Here is a 21,140-nt window from a genome sequence, read left to right as displayed (position 1 = left end):
AACATATAACTCTTTTGTATCAGTTGTGAATAAATAGTTGCCACTATTTAAGTTCCAACCCTTGTATTTTCATGTTCGAACAAGATGCTCACTACAGAAACCAATGACACAACAGAATTCCAAAAGCCTTTTTCTACTGTTCTTTCTCTTACGAGGGGGGACCCAAAAGAAACCGGACTCCGAGGGCGCTGCCACTCGTAGACGTAGTGCAGGGTTCTCACGCTAGGTGGTGTTAGTAGAGACCTTCATGAAACAGCTGTGCAGACGGCGTCATTGTAGAGCTGAACATGCAATTGTGGTACTGTGTTTCTCTGACTGTTGGCGGGTTACCTCTGCGAAGTCGTTATTGCAACTTTAAAAGAACAAAGAGTGTGTGTGAAATTTTGTTTCCTGCTTAAAAAAAAAAAAAAAAAAAAAAAACTGCAACGGAGACACACCAAATGCTTCAGGAAGTTTTCCAGGAGGACGCTATGAGCTGCACACAGGTTTTCTAGTAGTATGGGCGCTTTAAACGTGATGAGATGTGTGTTGAAGACCAAGCTTGTTCTGGACGGAGCTCGTGCCAGTGGATTTTGAGTGAGGATTTGCACACGAGACGTGTTGCTGCTAAATTTGTTCCGCACCTTCTCACACAGGAGCAAAAAACCATCCGCATGAATGTGTGTCAGGACTTGGAAACAAAGATTGCACGTGATCCAAATTTCTTGAACAAAGTCATTACAGAGGATGAGAGTTGGTGTTATGGGTATGACCCAGAAACCAAGCAATTGTCAAGACAGTGGAGGACTCCCAACTCTCCCAGACCAAAAAAAGCAAGGCGCAAGGCAAGTGAGGTCAAATGTGAAGGTGATCATTGTCTTTTTTGATGTTCGTGAAACTGTGCATCGGGAATTTGTACCCCCTGGCCAGACTGTTAACCAGTACTTTTACTTGGATGTTTTAAGGCGTCTGCAAGAGGATGTACGGAGGAAACGCCCGGAACTTTGGTGATCAGGTGACTGGTTTCTGCATCACAACACTCCAGCACACACGGAATTACGAGAGACCCACTATTTGGCATCTCAGAGGTGGTCTGTCGTTCCCCACGCTCCGTATTTACCAGACCTAGCCCCGTGCGACTTTTTCCTATTTCCACGAATGAAAAAAACGCTAAAAGGGGAGCATTATGATGATGTGGAGGTTGTAAAAACAGCTTCGCAACGGGCACTGGACAATATCAAACTTGAAGAGTTCCAAACATGCTTCCAACAGTGGGAAAAAGAGACTTGACAAGTGCATCGCATGTAATTGAGAGTATTTTGAAGGTGACTGAAGTAATTTTGTAAAAAGGTTCATCAATAAATTTTTTATGACAACAATCCAGTTTCTTCTGGGCTCCCCCCCCCCCCCCCCCCCTCATATTTCACATTTACATTTTTCTATCATTCTTTCCATAAGCTTACTACAGTTTGAACCTACAAATAAGTAAAAATATTTTAAAATTCCTCAGTTTCCTTACATTTCTATTTTATCATCAGTTTGTGAAGTGCAGGTACAAATGTGAAGAAAGGGAGTTGGACTGGCAAACACCAACAATTTATTGTCAATCAGTTCCACACAAATTCAAGGAAGCATCTGGTAGGATGAATCACTTCTCGACAAACAGACAGACAGACAAAGTGTTCTGATAACTGATAACAATTGTTACTTTCTTAATGAAAAAGGCTTCAAATATCAGATTCCATAAATATTTACAGCATGTTGTGTTGTATGTGAAAACAGCAATCAATACTACTTTTATGAAACAATAGTATGAGTTGTTTGTATACTTTATTTATAATATTGTGTTGCATGAAATAATGAGAAATGAAGGAAAACTATTTTTACTTACAGATAGTATCTCTTGGGTCACTTTGTCCAGCTCATACAGAAAATTTGTTGAGGAAAGAGGAGCCTGAAACACAAGACAATTGTCCAACCTTTGTAAATGACAATGTTCACTCGTGCACGCACACACCCACACCCACGCGCCCGTGAACACCCCCCCCCCCACCACACACACACACACACACACACACACACACACACACACAAACCTAAAATAGTTATGTCTGAATGCCACTAGCATTCACACTGTGTGTGTGTGTGTGTGTGTGTGTGTGTGTGTGTGTAAGGGGGGGGGGGCATGCATGTGCAAGTGTATTTCTTCTTTTTTAATGGTAAAAATAGAATTAATGTAAAAGACAATCTCTTGAGTGGACAGCATTATCCATCTTTTTTTACTGATGAAAAAATATATATCTGCAGACCAACTGAAATCTTCAAACACAGTTAAGTGTCCTCAACCCGAAAGGCAGTTTGAAGAACACAGTGTTTTATGGGGCATGGTCCAGCTGTAAATGACACTCATGCCTCTTTACAATTTGATTTCTGACTGGCTGCAAACTGACAGCCTCTAAATCACAAAGCAATTTCTCGCTTACCCAATTCCCCAAAACATTGCCAGAGGTGCAAAAAGGAAGCCATATTTAATAGGAAAAAGCCTAGGGCCAACCAAGGGCTGTCCGTAACTCTCTGGAGTTAGGGTCAGTTTTCTTCTCAGTCTTCAGTTCAAAATATATTGTAGCAACTAAACTTATTTTCAAGAGTTCACAAATGAGACGTTTCACTGTCTTTCTTGTTTCCCAATAAATGGGCGACAGGCATTTCAGTAGGAAAATTCCCTGAAAGTTGGGCTACAAGAGACAAAGTAGTAGTACAGGAAAGAGGGAATAAACCTATTCCCACAAACCTTTTCCATTTTTATTAGCTTGGTATAGAATCACTATCGAAAACTGGCAGTTCTGTTAGCCTTCCTATGGACATCTATACTTGTTCACTGGTAAGAATAATTTCTTTCTTTACATACTTCTTGGTTTTCTTTGTGGGTCTACTCTATATTGTAATTTTATGGGGAAATTATGCAAATTAATTTCTAAAATAACGTCCTATCAATTTTTGTTGAAACTTTTCTCAATTGGAGGAACTTGAGCATGACAACAGAAACAAAAGTAACAATAAAATTACAGAACTTGAGTTAAAAATACCCCTACTGAAAGTCAAAACACTTGCTAGTAAGCACCAGAGCTGGTAACAGGTTTGGATAACCAGCAACAGAATGTACTTAATATTTACAGTAATGCTGTTTTCTATTCAATGACACATGGCTGTAATACACTAAGAATTAACCTGTGCCCTTCAGTGTATATACATTTGAATGATAGTGTCAAGTTTGATATTAATTTTCAAATGGAAAAAAATCACATATTATTACTTATTCTACATCCTTGAGGACCATTTTAGTTAAAATCTGTGGAAGGTGCATTAGCATATTTGCTCCTTCTTATCACAACATATATATGAAAATAAAAGTCAATAACTCAGTGCTAAGGTGAAGCATATGTGCCACTCACATGACTAATGTTACACAGAAAAGGCACTAACAATACACATTATACTATGTCCAAAAAAATATCATTTACTGTCTGTATTTATACTTACACACTGCGTTGACTGATTAGGTGGTGGCGGTTTCCTCTCAAATAATGAGCTGTATATCTCATCATACTTCAAATCATCAGTGAACAGTGCTGTGAAGAGTGGGTAATCCCATCGATTTCTGCTGTCTGGGGCTTCATAGCGCATGATTAAAGCTCTTAAAACATCTTCCTTATAGCCACACTCCCTCTCAGAATTCCACCTGTGCACTGTATCTTCATCCACTCCACAGTGAATAGTGCATTGTGTTGTTCCTGCACCTTTTGAGATGCAGTATAGTTCATACCGATAACCTACAATGAAAATTAAAAGTTAATCATGAATTACATTTTTCAGAAGAACATACTGCAAGTGAACAGAAAAATTTTGAATATACACTATGCGATCAAAATCATCCAGACACCAGGTTGAAAATGACTTAAAAGTTCACAGCGCCCTCCATCAGTAATGATGGAATTAAATATGGTGTTAGCCCACCCTTAACCTTGATGACAGCTTCCTCTCTTGCAAGCATACGTTCAATCAGGTGCTGGAAGGTGTCATAGGGAATGGCAGTCCATTCTTCATGGAGTGCTGCACTGTATCAATGTCGGTCAGTGAGGCCTGGCACGAAGTCGGCGTTCCAGAACACCCCAAAGGTGTACTATAGGATTCAGGTCAGGACTCTGAAGGCCAGTCCATTACAGGGATGTTACTGTCGTGTAACCACTCCGCTACAGGCCATGCATTATGAATAGGTGCTCAATAGTGTTGAAAGATGCAATCGCCATCCCTGAGTTGCTCTTCAACAGAGGGAAGCAAGGTGCTTAAAACATCAATGTAGGCCTGTGCTCTGATTGTGCCATGCAAAACAAAGAGGCATGCAAGCGCCCTCCATGAAAAACATGCCCACACCATAAAACAACCAGTTCAGAATTTTACTGTTGGCACTACACATGCTGGCAGATGACGTTCACTGGACATTCATCATACCCACATCCTGCCATCAGACCACCACATTGTGTACAATGATTCGTCACTCCACACAACATTTTTCCACTGGTCAATCATCCAATGTTTATGCCCCTTACACCGTGTGAAGTGTCATTTGGCATTTACCGGCGTGATGTGTGACTTATGAGCAGCCGTTTGACCATGAAATACAAGTTTTCTCACCTCCCGCCTAACTGTCATAGTACTTGCAATGGATCCTGATGCAGTTTGAAATCCCTGAATAATGGTCTGGATGGATATCTGCCTATTACGCATTACGACTCTCTTCAATTGTCGGCTGTCTCTGTCAGTCAACAGACGAGGTCGGCCTGTACACTTTTGCGCTGTATGTGTCCCTTCACATTTCCACTTCACTATCACATTGGAAACAGTACACCTAAAGATTTTTAGAAGTGTGGAAACCTCATGTACAGACGTATGACACAAGTGAAACCCAATCACATGACCAGGTTCGAAGTCCATGAGTTCCACAGTTCACCACATTCTGCTTTTCACTATTTCCAATGACTACTAAGATTGCTGATATGGAGTACCTGGCAGTAGGTGCAAGCACAATTAACCTAATATGAAAAACGTATGTTTTTGGGGTTGTCTGGATACTTTTGATCACATAGTGTATATGATTCTTAAGACCCAAGAATACATAGTCTATGCAAAATTGTATCAGCTGAACTGCTTTCACCATCTCAGACTATTTCAAGACGTGAGGAAACAAGACAATAAATAAAATGATGGTGCTACACAGCAAGTACAGTTCAGTAATGACTGAAAATTACAAAAATTTTATCTTATATTCATGAAAGTTAATTAATCTTTCTTACCTTTAATGTAATTTCCAGCATCTATGATAATGACAGATTCTTTGTCTATAAACCTAGAAAAAAATAAGTTTGAAAAGTTTTCTGTTTAGAAGAGAAAAGTCAAAGGAAAGTAACCCTTGGTTTTATGAAAGATAAGGAACCCCATCTGAATTCTCAGTTGCCTGTGTGTGTGTGTGTGTGTGTGTGTGTGTGTGTGTGTGTGTGTCAAAACTACATACATGCAATGAGTACATATGCATTATGGCAGCCACATGTTACCTCAGGACCTTGAAATTGTATCTCACTGCATGATTCGTGTTTTCTGTTCGAGAAATTAATAATTTGTATCTCTCCAGAAGGTACAATTATATATAATGCAATTGAAGTTAAGGCTAACAATAAAACTTAGTTACCTGGAACTGCCCATTCACATAAAAGTTTTAGCCTTTAATTTCAAGTATGAAAACTAGTATTTCTTGAACTGAATGTGAAGTGCATTTTTTTCACAATTCTTTTGTAATATAATCATTCCACAAAAATAAAATAATTGGGAATGTGCAATACTTGTAAAACTTCTGGTACACTGTAGACAACTGCCCCCCATACAAACTAACAATAAAATTCATTCTCACTGTAAAGCATTCAAATGTCAAAGATTTTAATTAAAAATTCAATTTATGCTCTTACAGTTTATTACACTTCAAATTTATTAGTTTATGGGTTATTCCATCTTCTTATCTCATATTTATACTAAGGTAATCTTCTGAAATGAACTTCTAGAATAACCATGCAGTGCTGTATGAAATTCAGCCAGTTGCCTAAAGTCTAGATCAGGGCCAGCGGCAGTCATGGTGGTGCTTAATTAATGCACATAGATTGGCAACACGTTAGTTTCATGTAGTCAATGGAATGATTCTTTAAAATAACCACTTAGATGTGAAAAGAGAGGTGACGTATTTCTAGCATCGAAATCAAAACCATTGTCTTGTTTGCTGTTTTTCTGTGTGTTGTCGATTTTCAAGAGCAATATTTTGTGATTATGGCAGAGACTGCCATAAAATGGATGGATGCTGGTGCATGTCTCATGGATTAATTTCACAGACATGAATGTGTTGAATGTGATGTTGAAATGAATACGCAATTGATCTGCAAGAATGAGTATATGAATCATGTTTTTTAACTACATCATGGAAGAAGGCAATGTTTATTCATAACAAGAGTTACATATTCAACATATTAATGAACACTGATCCACCTACCTTCTCCCATGATTTAATTAAAAAACATCGATCCACCTACCTCCTCCAATGATTTAATTAGACATTGAGCCACCTCCTTCTCCAATGATTTAATTAAAACATTGATCCACTTAATTCCTCCTATGATTTAATTAAAAAACAGATCTACTTAGTGTGCTCATGCAGACTGATTGCATAGCAACACAGAGCAGAGAAATATTTCACTGCTTTTTTTAATATACAGGGTGGTTCACTGATCGTGACTGGGCCAAATATCTCACGAAATAAGTGTCAAATGAAAAAACTATGAAGAACTAAACTTGTCTAGCTTGAAGGGGGAAACCAGTTGGCGCTATGGTTGGCCCACTAGATGGCGCTGCCATAGGTCAAACGGATATCAACTGCGTTTTTTTAAAAATGGGAACCCCCATTTTTTATTACACATTCGTGTAGTACGTAAAGAAATATGAATGTTTTAGTTGGACCACTTTTTTCGCTTTGTGATAAATGGCGCTCTAATAGTCACAAACATATGGCTCACAATTTTAGACGAACAGTTGGTAACAGGTAGGTTTTTTAAATTAAAATACAGAACGTAGGTACATTTGAACATTTTATTTTGGTTGTTCCAATGTGATACATGTAACTTTGTGAACTTATCATTGCTGAGAACGCATGCTGTTACAGTGTGATTACATGCAAATACCACATTAATGCAATAAATGCTCAAAATGATGTCTGTCAACCTCAATGCATCTGGCAATATGTGTAATGACATTCCTCTCAACATCGAGTAGTACACCTTCCGTAATGTTCGCACATGCATTGTCAATACACTGACACATGTTGTCAGGTGTTGTCGGTGGATCACGATAGCATATATCCTTCAACTTTCCCCACAGAAAGAAATCCGGGGACATCAGATCCAGTGAACGTGCGGGTCATGGTATGGTGCTTCGACGACCAATCCACCTGTCTTGAAATATGCTATTCAATACCGCTTCAACCGCACGCGAGCTATGTGCCGGACATCAATCATGTTGGAAGTACATCGCCATTCTGTCATGCAGTGAAACATCTTGTAGTAACATCGGTAGAACATTACATAGGAAATCAGCATACATTGCACCATTTAGATTGCCATCGATAAAATGGGGGCCAATTATCCTCCCTCCCATAATGCCGCACCATACATTAACCCGCCAATGTCGCTGATGTTCCACTAGTTGCAGCCATCGTGGATTTTCCATCGCTCAATAGTGCATATTATGCCGGTTTACATTACCACTGTTGGTGAATGACGCTTCGTCGCTAAATAGAATGCGTGCAAAATATCTGTCATCGTCCCGTAATTTCTCTTGTGCCCAGTGGCAGAACTGTACACGACATTCAAAGTGGTCGCCATGCAATTCCTGGTGCATAGAAATATGGTATGGGTGCAATCAATTTTAATGTAGCATTCTGAACACCGACATTTTTGAGATTCCCGATTCTCACGCAATTTGTCTGCTACTGATGTGTGGATTAGCTGGGACAGCAGCTAAAACATCTGCTTGGGCATCATCATTTGTTGCAGGTCATGGTTGACGCTTCCCATGTGGCTCAAAACTTCCTGTTTCCTTAAATAACGTAACTATCCGGTGAACAGTCTGGACACTTGGATGATGTCATCCAGGATACTGAGCAGTATACATAGCACATGCCTGTTGGGCATTTTGATCACAATAGCCATACATCAACACAATATCGACCTTTTCCGCAATTGGTAAATGGTCCATTTTAACATGGGTAATGCATCACGAAGCAAATACCGTCCACACTGGCGGAATGTTACGTGATATCATGTACTTACATGTTTGTGACTATTACAGCACCATCTCTCACAAAGTGAAACAAGTGGTCCAACTAAAACATTCGTATTTCTTTACATACTACACGAATATGTAATAAAAATTGGGGGTTCTTATTTTAAAAAATGCAGCTGATATCCGTTTGGCCTATGGCAGCGCCATCTAGCGGGCCAACCATAGCGCCGTCTGGTTTCTTCCTTCAAGCTAGACAAGTTTCGTTCTTTGTAGTTTTTTCGTTTGATGCTTATTTCGTGAGATATTTGGCCCGGTAACTATCAATGGAACACCCTGTATAATGGGTTGTGACGTTGTACTTGATTTGCAGATACTACCACAGTTTACAACAGCTGCAAATAAAACAAGGAGATTTATAATCCTTGTTTAAAGTAATTTTTAACCATTTCTTTTTAATGCATTACTTCAAAACACATTGTCTGCCTGCTGCTCTCACACTGCCTGCATATCACAAACAGCTGACATATCATCTTTTGTTCCCATCATACCTCATGGCAAGCACTGACAACATTCCTGCACAAAACACAGAAGTATGCCACTAGCCTTATTCTAGACTTTTATCAAGCCAGTTTTTATGAATAGATGTAGGCCAGTTTTTATCAATAGATGTCACACTCAAATATCAGTTTAACAAATTGATCACACTTGGCCACTGCCATCAATTAACACACCAGTTTCTCATCATAAGTGGAACGCTACGTACATCAACAATTTATGAGAAACCACACATGCATGAAATGCATTCCTTCCTTATACTCCAGGAAGTGTCATATGCATTCGCAAAACTAAATGGAAGAGGGGATTGTGCAGACACATCTGAGCTGCAGCCTCAAGGAACGACAAAGACATACAACACAACTTAATTTACCTGCTGACATCATAGCTTCAACATGAATCATATGCCACATGGCAATACACTATCCAACTTTTAACATCAAGTGAACCAAAATCTGCAATAATATAAGAAACAATCTCTGAAAAACTAAGTCCTCAAGCTAATGAGAAAGGGTACTACCAATAAAGTTAACTATTTTATGATACAATATAACCTGCAGTATTGCCTTAGTAACCATAGTATCTATCAGATCACCCATACTGTATGGACACTCACGCTTAATTATAATCTCCACAGATAGGAGCTAGTCCAGCACCAAATGTTCTGCATGCACAGCCTGTTCAGTGTTCAGCCAGCACCAACTTGATCCAACCTCTCTTGTCTATAACTGTCTCCCCTCCCTTGTGATTCCTAATCCTGCTCAACCCCCCTCTAATTTCTGTGACAATCTAACCCTTCTTCCCTTCCTGCTTCTTCTTATGCAACCTACTTTTGCTTCTGTTTTCATGATTTGCACAAGCTTAAAATCTAAATCAGGGTCAATGGCTGTCACAGTCATGCTTATTTATTGCTCAAAGGTTGGCAATGTCAGTTTTGTGTAGCCAATGAGATGATTATTTGACATAATCAATGAGAAGCAAGAACAGAGGTAATGTACTTTTAGCCCTGAAATTGAAACCATTGTCTTCTTCATTGTTTTTTTACTGTATTAGTGAGTTTCAAGAGAAATACTTCGTGATTATGGCAGTGAGCACTATGAAGTGGATTGATTTCAGTAATTTAGTTCTGCACAGCAACATTATCCTTTGGTACATGTTTATGGATTAACTGCGGACACTAACATGTATCAGATTTGGTGGTGAAATGATTCAGACTCAGAGGTTTGTGTGGATCTAATCATTTGGAATTGCAGCAAAAGGCTCATGTTTCAGTAAGTGGATAAGTGCTTTTTAATTCTATTCTGGGGAAGCTATTTGGATCAATGTTTATTAAAAATAGAGTTGCATGTTCAATATATTAATGAACATTGATCCACTTACCATCTCCCATGATTTAATTAGAAAACACTGAACCACTTACTAAGTGAGTTCATGCATATGAATTGCGTAGCAACACAGAGCAGAGAAATATTTCACAGTGTCCTTGGTTTTCAGATACTAGCACAGTTTAAATAACTCTAACTTGAACAAAGAGCAATTACATTTATAATCCCTGTTTCCAGCAGTTTCACACTTTCTTCTGCACGTATTACTTCAAAACATGTTGTCTACCTGCTGCTTTCTCATTGGCTGCTTAACACAAACAGCTGACAGCCCTTCTTTAGTTCTCATCGTACCTCAAGGTAAGTGCTGAAAACTTTCCTGCACAAAACATGTAAGTATGCAACTGCTCCTATTCTAGACAATAATCTTCACACAGTTCCTCATTTGGCTCTCAATTACTGGATGCTCTCTCCTAATTTCGTACAATATGGTATAATTGCATGTCCTACCATTACCACTTCTAACTTGTCATTGTGTACTTTCCTGCTCTTAAATATATCATGACCACCACCCAAATGAGACACCTCCCATTATCTGCCACATAATTTACTCCCAAGACAGGTAATTCCCATCTCTGTCAATGGAAACTATTAAACCAGCACCAGTTTTCAGAACTATATGTGCCTTCTTCAGGGTATACAGTGGAACTGGTTGGGAAAGGTAGAGGTCTACAGGTCACTCTGACACTAGGCTGAAAGGGCCCCTCTTGCTGCAAGGGGGAAGGGAGATAACAGCTACAGTACAGAAACTGACTATATATTTAAAAAAAGAGTAATTAAAAAAGCAAAGGGAAGGAATAATGCAATTAAGATTATAAAGAAGTGGAAACTTACTTAGTTCCATGTTCCATGGACTATTTTGCAAATTAATTCATACAAACGGTTACATTCTGAACATTTCTAAGATATAACAAAAAGTTTTGTTGAAGCATTGTGCACCCCTTTTTGTACTAAAGGCAACATTAGTGTGGAGTAATTAACATCATTTTTCCTTCTGATATTGTGATTATGCACACCATTGTTCCTTTTGAACTGTAGCTAATTATTTACAACAAACTTATCATTGTCTTTCGGTAAAGCAATAAGATTGTCATCCATAAATCAGTCCATTCGGCCACTGGAGAAACTTCATATGGTGATTTTAAGAATTATGAGAGCTTCCCTATTTCTGCAAAGTCTTGAAATCTTTCTGAAAATTCCTACTGAAGGTCTGATACAAAACTTAAGAATACTGTAGTGTCTATTTTGGAATACTTCTTTTTATGCTGAAGTATTGTTGGAAAATGAATAAATTGTTGATTTCTAATATCTTTTTCAAAGGTATCCAGCTTGCAACAGAGAGTAGACACACTTTGTGTCAGATCAAATACCGACTTTCCTTTTCCTTGTTACTCTGTGTTGAGTGCTTTAAAATATTTCTGAATGTCTTTCAGGAAATTCAAGCTAGCATAACGCATTTTGTTTGCTTCCTGGGTATCCAAGTTTTCCAAGGACAAGGTTACTTGTTCCTTTATTTGCTGTAGATGTAACATTATTGTGTTACAATAAGTCAGAATGCATTGAATCACAATCAGACAAAAACGCCTTGAACTTCCTGTACTGAAGAACCTAATGAGACTGTTCAACTTAACCAAACCGTCCATTATGCCTTTCGGCGTACTACTGAGTTTGCCATAAAGGGCTATCTGGTGAACTGATGTTAATAATACCTCCCAAAGAAGTTCGGTCATGTGCAACCAAGGTGAATCATTTGCATTAGAAGTAACGCAACATCAAGACAATACAGAGGATAATACGGATGTTAATAATACCTCCCAAAGAAGTTCGGTCATGTGCTACCAAGGTGAATCATTTCCATTAGAAGTAACGCAACATTAAGACAACGTGCTGAAAAAATGTAAAAGGACATCCTTATTCATGTTTCTCTTTACCAAGACCTTTTCTCTGCAAATCATCACTGAAGCCCTGTGTGTTGAAAGGGAAACCATTTTATCATGACTAACATTTGATTCTGTCATGAATTCATCAAAACATAGTGTTACCATCAGTCTTGCCTTTAATTGGCAATAATAATAACAGTTCATTCCTAAATACTTTGCTTCCAAAGTAAAAAATCTTACAAAAATTGAAATTAATTCATCAAGAGCAGTGGCATAGGAAGGAACTTTCTGTAAAATTTGAGAAAGCTACTTTAGTTGTCAGCAGCAAAAATTTCTGTTGTTCTTGTGTCGTTTCTTGCATACAATGGAATACCTTGAAACATTCAAACGATTTTTCTCCTTACTCCTCGTTCTTTTCTTCTTCTTCTTCTTCTTCTCAAAAAAGTGACCATGGCCACTTAAATCATACAGTCTTTAACTATCTCGAAATCTGAAAATGGCTTCTGGTTCTTGTCAAGCTTTCAGCACACAAGCGCTGCTGCTTCTGTAGATTTTCGTAGCTGACTCATGTACTGAGCTTTCACTGTAAAATGTTAAATATGCCAGAAGTTTACCATTACGGGCTGCAATGTCACAGAGAAAGTCTTTATGCAGCTGCTAATGAGTTGTTTCATAGGGTGTCTTTACACTAACAATTTTGTTATTATGGACAATTTTCTTTCATACAGGGCAAACTGAAACAGCTTTAGTCCTATCAGAAAGTGTAAAACAACAACATTCAGTCCACTCAGGCTGTCACTGTCAAATTTACACTTCTTAGGACTTGTATTGCCTGATGCACAAAGCATCATTAGCACATCATTAACAACATAAATGAGCGAAAGCTCACGTTGCACGAAATTGCAACATGAATGTCGGCCCACTATCATCCCTCCTGGCAGGCAGCCCACTACCATCCACAAAACAATATACACTTTCATTGACTGAAGGTCACTCGCGGATATCAGAGCAGTGCAGTTTTCAGTACCAAATAAATTTCAACACTGCTGACATTGAAATAAAGTAAAAAATAAACTAACTTAACCCTAGTCTCCGAGAGCATCAAAACAGATGCTCAAGCAGATGTGCACAGGCACTTGCCAGAATTAAGTCTGCTATATTTTACTTTATTTCAACATCTGTGATGTGAAATGTAGCTTGAGCACCCGTATACCGCACAAACAACTGCTCGAGCATGCTCTGCTCTCGAACAGAAGTGTGTGGCCCTAAGCAACAGATGACTGATTAGTCACTGGATGACCAACTGACATAGAGTCAACATGCTGACATATGGCAGATTTACAAGCTCACTCTAAAAAGTTTGTGCACCTGCAACAACAGTTGTGCTATTACTTCAGTTAAAGGACTGGCATTCACAAAGTGAGACAACTGTCTCCTGAATTTCAATTGAATCACAAATTAAAGTTTGAAAATATTTTTTGGCGGTCCATTATTCAGCCTTTCATGGTCGATATGGACCATGGTTTGCCAGTAGCCAATTGCTGTTGTTGACATTAGAATGAAAGTGACACTGATTGGTGAGGGTGAGGTCATCTCATTTATGGGTTTAACTTGAGAATGATGTAGACCTGACAAAGTAATCTACTGAAGCACTTAAGGCCTAGGTGGTAACAGAAATGAACAGGAGGCTTCCAACTTTTCTGGAAGTAGGAGCCACACTGATTGGAAATATAGAGGGCGCCACAGCCAATGATTTGTTTCTGGACAAGATTACTGTCATAGTTGTGGTATAGGAAAGTATAGGAGACATTGTTGTAGTTTTTCAGGGATTGCACGATAGAGCAAAGTCATTTATCACTGACACGTAGGCTAGAAGAAACACAGAAGATGTGACAGTTGCTACCTCTTCCACCATCCCTTAAATAAGGTTGCTACAGTCAGGAAATTTGCTGACACCTGACAGGATACAGAGAAAATATTAATAAAGGTAGTTGTAGGCAGTAAACAATCTAAAAATTAATGTCCAGCTCAAATTTTAAATGCAAATTCAAAATTCTATTCTTACACCTTGTGATAATATAGGCCTACTGACAGTTTGATAATGCAAGGGATGTCCAATATCTACAGTAGCCTAACTTGTTTCCACTACTGAAGTTATAAATTACATTATAATTACTATCAGCAGCAACATAAACATATAAACAAAAGAGCAATGAAGATAAAATCTTCCTTACCTTTGCACTTCTGATTTGACTGCACCACGAAGTGCTTTTTCTTTCGCTGAATCTGCAATCAAGGCAAAGTATCAAATCATAGAGCTTTCGCTTTCACTGAATGTGCAATCGAGATACACTAAACACATATCACACTACTTGCAATCAATAAATAGAATTTTAAATAAAAATCATGGTGATTTGCAGAGTATAGATGTAGATATATGGAAACATGTACTGGTGTAGGCTGTCTTTCTGTAGACCTTCATTGCTCATTTTATATTGGCCTATTTTTGTCCTCGTGCTTAGTCCTCCACTCAAGAAATGAAAGACATGGTAATCTGCCATCATTAGCAAACAGTGTCAAGAGATGCCAAATGGCATTCTCGACACCATATTCCATCTGAAAAATATCAACTGGTTGTTCCAGTGACTTTCATGTACGGGGTCATTCATAACAAGAACAAGGTTTCATAGCACACCTCATTCAGTTTGCATGCTGGATATGGAGGAGCAAGTGTTGCAATTTATAGAATAGTCACCTGAAACAAGTGTGTCAATAAATGGGGCTGCTGAAGACAAAATCACACTCTTGTATGATAAATACTGCTTGAATATTTACTTCATTCAAATTATTTTCAATATATACAAGTTCTCAGGTCAAAAGACCGTTAAGCATGATTACAATACTGTCAACTGATTCTAATATCGTCACTGAAGATCTACAATTCACAGGCAGCATTTTATTTACAGATGAGGTGGGATTCAGATACAGTAGGGTATCAAATTACCATAACAAACAAGCATATGAAAATCCTTGAGCAATCACAGAAGCAAGCCATGAGATTCACATTAGTATCATCAATGTGTGGGCAAGAACTGCTAATGACATAGTCATTGAACCAAAAACTGTAATGGGAAAATTAACAGGTGCTGTTTATCACCAAATTTAGTGTGGCAAATTATCCACAGTAATAAGGAATGTCATCTTAGCCGAAAGAAAATGACAGTAGTTTATGCACAATGGAACGACCTCAGCTTGAGCTTCTGATAAATAGCCATCAGCATTGAAATGTGATGCTGTCATGTTAGGACAACATGACATTTTACATGCATTGTATTGTTTAGATGTACTAGCAATGTTGGATTATGCTGTGTCAGTAGTATACTGGACTTGTAGAAGGTGGTGGGATTTCCACGGATGTGAGCACATGGGATAAGTATGTGTGATCATTAATTTTGTTTGTGCTCTGGCCAGTTTGCTTTGTCTTTGTGCTCATGCAGTGTTGGTTCTGAAATGAATCTGTCAATTCAGTTCACCAGTCATATGCTGTGGAAGAAAATTGAAGATTTGCAGTCCACTGTTACATTTCTACGGAAGTTAGGTGTGGTCAGTGATTACTACAAAATTAATAGGCGTACATGTAGCCACAACATGCGGCTGACTTAAGTGTCTACCAGTAATTCTACTGACAGATATTTGTTTCAGCATGATAATTTGCAGTGCTCAATCCATTGACGGATCTCATTCAAAAATCCAAATCCAAGTTCATCTGTTAGTTATGCTGACATGTTATTTCTATGACTAATCTTCTCTTAGGTACCTCAGCACGAAACAGATATCAGCAGTATAGGAAGTAAAAGGTCTGTATCATGCAAGGCATTGACTTTTGTTTCTTTTTAGTCATTCTGATAGGTTTTATTTATTACCATTATTTTTAAATTGATTTATTTAATTAATATTATTTTGATCAATTTTTTTTGTATTTTTTCTCAATATTTTTTGTATTACTTTTTTTCCATTTGGTGTTTATACTTTTTTTTTCATTCCAATCTCTGTTTCATGACGTAATGTAAGTCTGATAAGTTGAATTTTCTTTTTTGTTTAACTGACAGGTTTTTTGATTTTTTGTATTGCTACTGGATTTTCATTCAGTCAGCACACACTATCTCAAGGTTTTCACGTTTATTTTCTTCAATAGGTTCAATATTTCTTATTAACAATTTCTAGGTCTATAATTGATTATCATACTTTCACAGCACTGAAAAAGGTGATTGTGAAATCAGCGTCACCATCTTGAAATAACATTTATGTTGTATTTATGGGAGTTGTGATGTCATCAATGACCAAAGCTAAAAACTGGTGTCAAATCTCTGGTTCATCCATGAGGGAAATGTACTGACATTAAGTACAGCTACAAGTTCATGACCCAGGCACATAACCACAAAGGTGTGCCTACACAAGTTTGTGAGTCTTGGAGAGAAAGGGCTGAAAGATGCATAAGAATGAATGGTCCCAGCATGGAGCACCTCCTGTAGTGTCACCAGACACATGGCAATTATATGAAAGAAATCCCTGTACCTCAACAAATATTTCTTTCAGGATATATATTTACAGAATTACTGTCTCCTGTAAGAACATGGGATACATTTTTAACGTCTTTTGTATGCAATTATACAATTATATAATATGAATGTGTGGCAAGAACAATCTCTGAAAAACTGAATTCTCCAGATGTGCAGAAACATTATGTAATTGTGGAATATCTCATCATTCTAATCGCATATGAAGTGCAAGATGATTTCCACCTCCACCAACGAGTTTTGCTTTAAAACTGTTAGCCAACTAGTCTAGGGAAGTGTCAAGTAAATGGAGACCCATAAGTAACTAGAATTCTTTTCCAGCATACTGAAGGGCAGTGGTAGCAAATTCTTCTGCCAAGTGCCTCTGTTAGAGTGTTTTTAATCAGGCGATCAACAGTCACCCATGTGAAAGCATAATAAGATCAGACAGTTTGCTTTTGTAAATGCGATTTCATGTTCAGTGAGTCTGTAGGTGCAGTAAACAACTGACTCACTGGAACACTTCCTTATCACAACTGAAGGATAGGAAAACTACGTTATGTTGCATGTTTCAATAAGATCAGGAAGCACTATGAAAAAACGCCTGCATTGTGGCAATCACAGGCTTGGATACAGCATTGCTGCAACATCTACAATCAAAGAGTGTGAAGCACTTCCAATTACTGATAAAAAAAAAAGTTTTGCACTGACCCCAATCACCACTTGTGACCTCTACCTGTCGCCTAGTTAAATCACCCCTTAAAAATAATGCAGCATGTACATGAGGTGAAGTCAAAATCAGCAATCATATGAAATAATTTTGATGGGAGCAAGCAATCCATTATAACAAAGACTTACATATGGCTAGTGGTTGATCAACTACTAAAAGCAATTTGTAGCAGAGGCACAATCTTATGAAACCAACTTATGTGTAATATTTCACTTGTGTTCAGAGGTTTTTATTTGTGAGTGAGAATATTTTCTCGTGTGTGCTATTTTCCCCTCGTGCTTCAACGGAAACAAACATTCTCAGGAGGGCAGAAAGAAGATCAAGATACGTACTGATAGTATCAAAAGTAAGGAATGGTTTCGAGTAAAAAAAGTGTTTCTGGCATGGTCTATTTGTGCTCACTTAAATAAATTAGTGTTCCCATTTCATACGAAAGTGCTTCTTGGTGTTTCTGTAATATAGCCTGAAAGTATTTCTTGTTTACTTCCCTTTTGTCGCTAATATCAGGTGGTACAATACTGAACGTAAATTAGTTCTGTGCTAAATAAAAGAATCTTTATGAAGATAAGTATAACAAAATTGTTCTGAAATGTGTGTATTATGGTTTTTCTCTTCAATAAACGTGGGTTGTAAATTAATACAGTCGATTCTGTAAGTTTCATCATGAAATAACTATCTACAAAATTAACATACTCATCATTTTATGACATCAGTGAATATGATCAACTACGAATACCAAATCAAACTCAGCACATTCCATTTGAAATTATTGTCATTTGGGTTTGTTTCACTTACCGGTGAACAACGAATTTCTGTCTTCACCCATGGTTTTCATAACAGTTTCTTCATTTACTGTGTGGACTGTTTTTTTCATACGTTCTTCGAAGTATTCTTTCAACTGTGAGGCCCTAGTAGTTTTACCGCTGCTCGGATAGCCTGTTATAATTATTAACGGCATTTTCAGTTCTAAAGTTATCGTAATTCTTCCAAACGGAAACACAAACACCACTCTTTACGACCAAAACACACTTACACTGCACACACGAAACATTTCACTTTGCAGCTTCTTGACTACATCTTTGGTTAGCACAGTACCTTTGACACAACAATCGAAATGTAGTTGACAGTAATAACCAACGAGTTGATAATAATGCCTTCACAAACACAAAAGAGTGATGCCACTACTAGAGGCATACAGCAGTGGCAGCTCGGCTGCATATGTCAGCATCCTTCCCCAGGTGGCGTCTTTACAGTGACACTACTAGCTGCCAAGTGCCATGCAACTAGAAGCTACCTCTTTGTCAGTTATACTCCACGGTGACGCCACTAGTCTTCTCCCACCACTAAACAGCATCATTCGACTGCACCCTGGTGGCTGTATTTCGAAGCAGTTTTCGTGTTGTGCTAGTGACTGCTGATGTGTGTCGTTCGACTTCCAAGTTATTTTTCCAATTTGTTATTTGAAAAATGTTAAAAAAGTGGTCTACAGTAACAATTGTGCACTTTTTAGAACTATACGAAGAGCGACCATGCTTATGGAATCACAAATATGAATCGTACAAAGATCGTAATATGAGAGAGCATGCCCTTTTAGAAATTGTAAATTATATGCGGAAAATAGTTCCCGACTGCAACTTGGCACTGGTTAAAGCAAAAATTAGGAGTATTAGAAATGCATACATTAACGAATATAATAAAATTTTAAAATCTCGGAAAAATGGTGCGTCTGCAGATGATGTCTATAAACCAACTGTTGGTTGGTATGCTACAGCAGACAGGTTCCTGAAATATGTCGTGGAAACACGAGAAGCAAAGGACACTCTGGTGAGTAATGGCGTCCTTTATTATAATTTGAATAAATTTTATTTAGTTGTTGCAGAAAATAACTCAGCTAAAATCACTGTCGTGCCACGGAAAACTTCCAGTTGTAATAAAGTATTAGCTATCTCACTCTTTTCACCAGTCCTGCTTTCCCCGTGTGACTGTGGCTTCCGGCATAAGTTACTTCCTGAAATCCATTTGAGGCGGGTCTCTGTAGGCATGACTTAATCCAGGTTCACACATGCAACCAATATGACACAACTTGTGGCTTTCTTTAGTTGCGCCGGGAGTTCGTACAGGACGCCACAAATTCTACATTATTGCACAGCCATCAACATGGCGTCAACTGGTATAAAGTGGGCGGGTATTAATGTTAATAGTGCAGGTTAAGGCATTAGAGCTATGGCAAGAGTTAAATAAAAGGAAAAACAAACCCAAATGTTACATATGAAAACAGATTTGATGCAGGGATAAATCAGGGCCCACTAACACATTTTATAAAAGAAATCACATTCGGAGATGAAAATTATAGGCAAACTAACCATCGGCTGGCAAAATATGCAAACACCCCACTCTTTCTAAATTTTTGAATGTCGTTGTATTCGGTGATGAAGGCATTTCAAACAATTAATTTCAGATTAACAGCTGCCGCGTCACACTCGGATCCTACATTCCTGCTTATAATCCACAACTTCAATTTGTCTTGCAAATCATAAAGTAGAAACAACTAGTTTTTTTTTTTTTTGTTACATATTAACTGTGTTGTTTATTCATCCATTAATTTTTCGAGATTGTGGAATAGGTCTACTCATTGTCTTGCAAATATTGCGCGTGCACACACAAATTAAGCTCTTGAAATTCCTTGGTTGTTGCTTTTGTAATTCCAGAAGCTCCGAAAGTATACCTGCTGGGTTTTGAATTTTTTCGACAGTAAAATGAAAACACTGATATCGAATGAAATACATCAGTAATTATTCCATTATTCCACGATATCTGCGACAGAATGTTCGTGTTTAGAAATGCAGACATCAGGGAGCAATGGTGGAAGGAAAGTGGCTGAACAAAGCACAGCCAAGCTGAACTTTTTGTGGCATGAGCAAAGTTGCGTCTAAAGAGTTTCGCCACGGAAAACTGGGAGTTCACACTTGCAAGTAAAATGTGGCACTAGCAGTGGCGACACTTTTGTTGCATGTTCGAATCCGGCTTTACATGAGCGTCTCCTCCCCCCCATCCCTCCCCTCCCAATCCCACCCCTAGCATTGGCATACGTGGGACCCCGCCGGGACACTGGCATGGGGTTGTAGAAATTAAGTAAAAAAGTTTATTTAATTACTTTTCATTTAGAACACAGTGACATGGGACTTGTTGCGGCAGAAGTAGTTTGTACATCATATTTTTTGTAAGATTTCACCTTTTTCAGCAAGTATTTTTCGCCTTTTCCGTATTTGTAAAACTCAAAGTCAGCTTGTAGTTGAACAGGCACTGTAATATTAATTGTAGAGTTCCTGGCGGCAGTCGATTTCTTTCATCAGTTCAATGGGCCGACATCAGCGAAAATATTCTTTGCCAGTGGCTTTGTGTGCAGGAATAGAAATCAAATGCATAAATTTGTCATTTGCGTTCTGGATTTTCGATTTCCTTAGGAAATAAAATCCACTTTTCTTCCACGGATTGTTTAGACTTTGAAAACAATTGTCGCCCGAAATCTTCATGCCATTTTTAGTTGGGTGTGTAGTAGTATTTTCACCCATCGCCCAATCTGGGGTTTCATATAGCGTCATCCACTCAAAAACTTGATATTTATTAAATGAAATAACCCATTTCTCTGTGGATTTAAATGTGTGGTATAGAAAACCATTCTTCT

General features: G+C 38.1%; 2 protein-coding genes across 3 annotated transcripts in view; one reads left to right on the top strand and one right to left on the bottom strand.

Moving 5' to 3' along the window:
- LOC126199055 (protein KTI12 homolog) overlaps positions 1-18,803 on the bottom strand; it is a 28,220-nt gene extending 9,417 nt beyond the window's left edge. Inside the window, exons 1-6 of one of the 2 annotated variants that reach the window (XM_049935766.1) lie at positions 18,489-18,800; positions 18,251-18,391; positions 14,404-14,455; positions 5,331-5,383; positions 3,520-3,809; positions 1,871-1,933 (exon numbers count right to left, since the gene is read on the bottom strand). In XM_049935766.1, coding sequence (XP_049791723.1) covers positions 1,871-1,933; positions 3,520-3,809; positions 5,331-5,383; positions 14,404-14,455; positions 18,251-18,329 — 537 coding nt within the window. In that variant the 5' untranslated portion in view covers positions 18,330-18,391; positions 18,489-18,800. Of the gene's footprint in view, positions 1-1,870; positions 1,934-3,519; positions 3,810-5,330; positions 5,384-14,403; positions 14,456-18,250 lie in introns of both variants that reach the window. The other variant, XM_049935765.1, reaches the window with a different exon arrangement.
- The window catches only part of LOC126199056 (uncharacterized), a 33,843-nt gene continuing 31,495 nt past the window's right edge, over positions 18,793-21,140 (top strand). The window contains exon 1 of the mRNA XM_049935767.1: positions 18,793-19,279. Within this exon, the coding sequence (XP_049791724.1) occupies positions 18,923-19,279 (357 nt within the window). The 5' untranslated portion in view covers positions 18,793-18,922. The remainder of the gene's footprint in view (positions 19,280-21,140) is intronic.

This window comes from Schistocerca nitens, chromosome 8 (genome assembly GCF_023898315.1).
Source record: "Schistocerca nitens isolate TAMUIC-IGC-003100 chromosome 8, iqSchNite1.1, whole genome shotgun sequence".
Lineage (NCBI taxonomy): Eukaryota > Metazoa > Arthropoda > Insecta > Orthoptera > Acrididae > Schistocerca > Schistocerca nitens.
The sequence above is the reverse complement of the archived record's forward strand: the minus strand, read 5'-3'. Positions and strand labels throughout refer to the sequence as shown.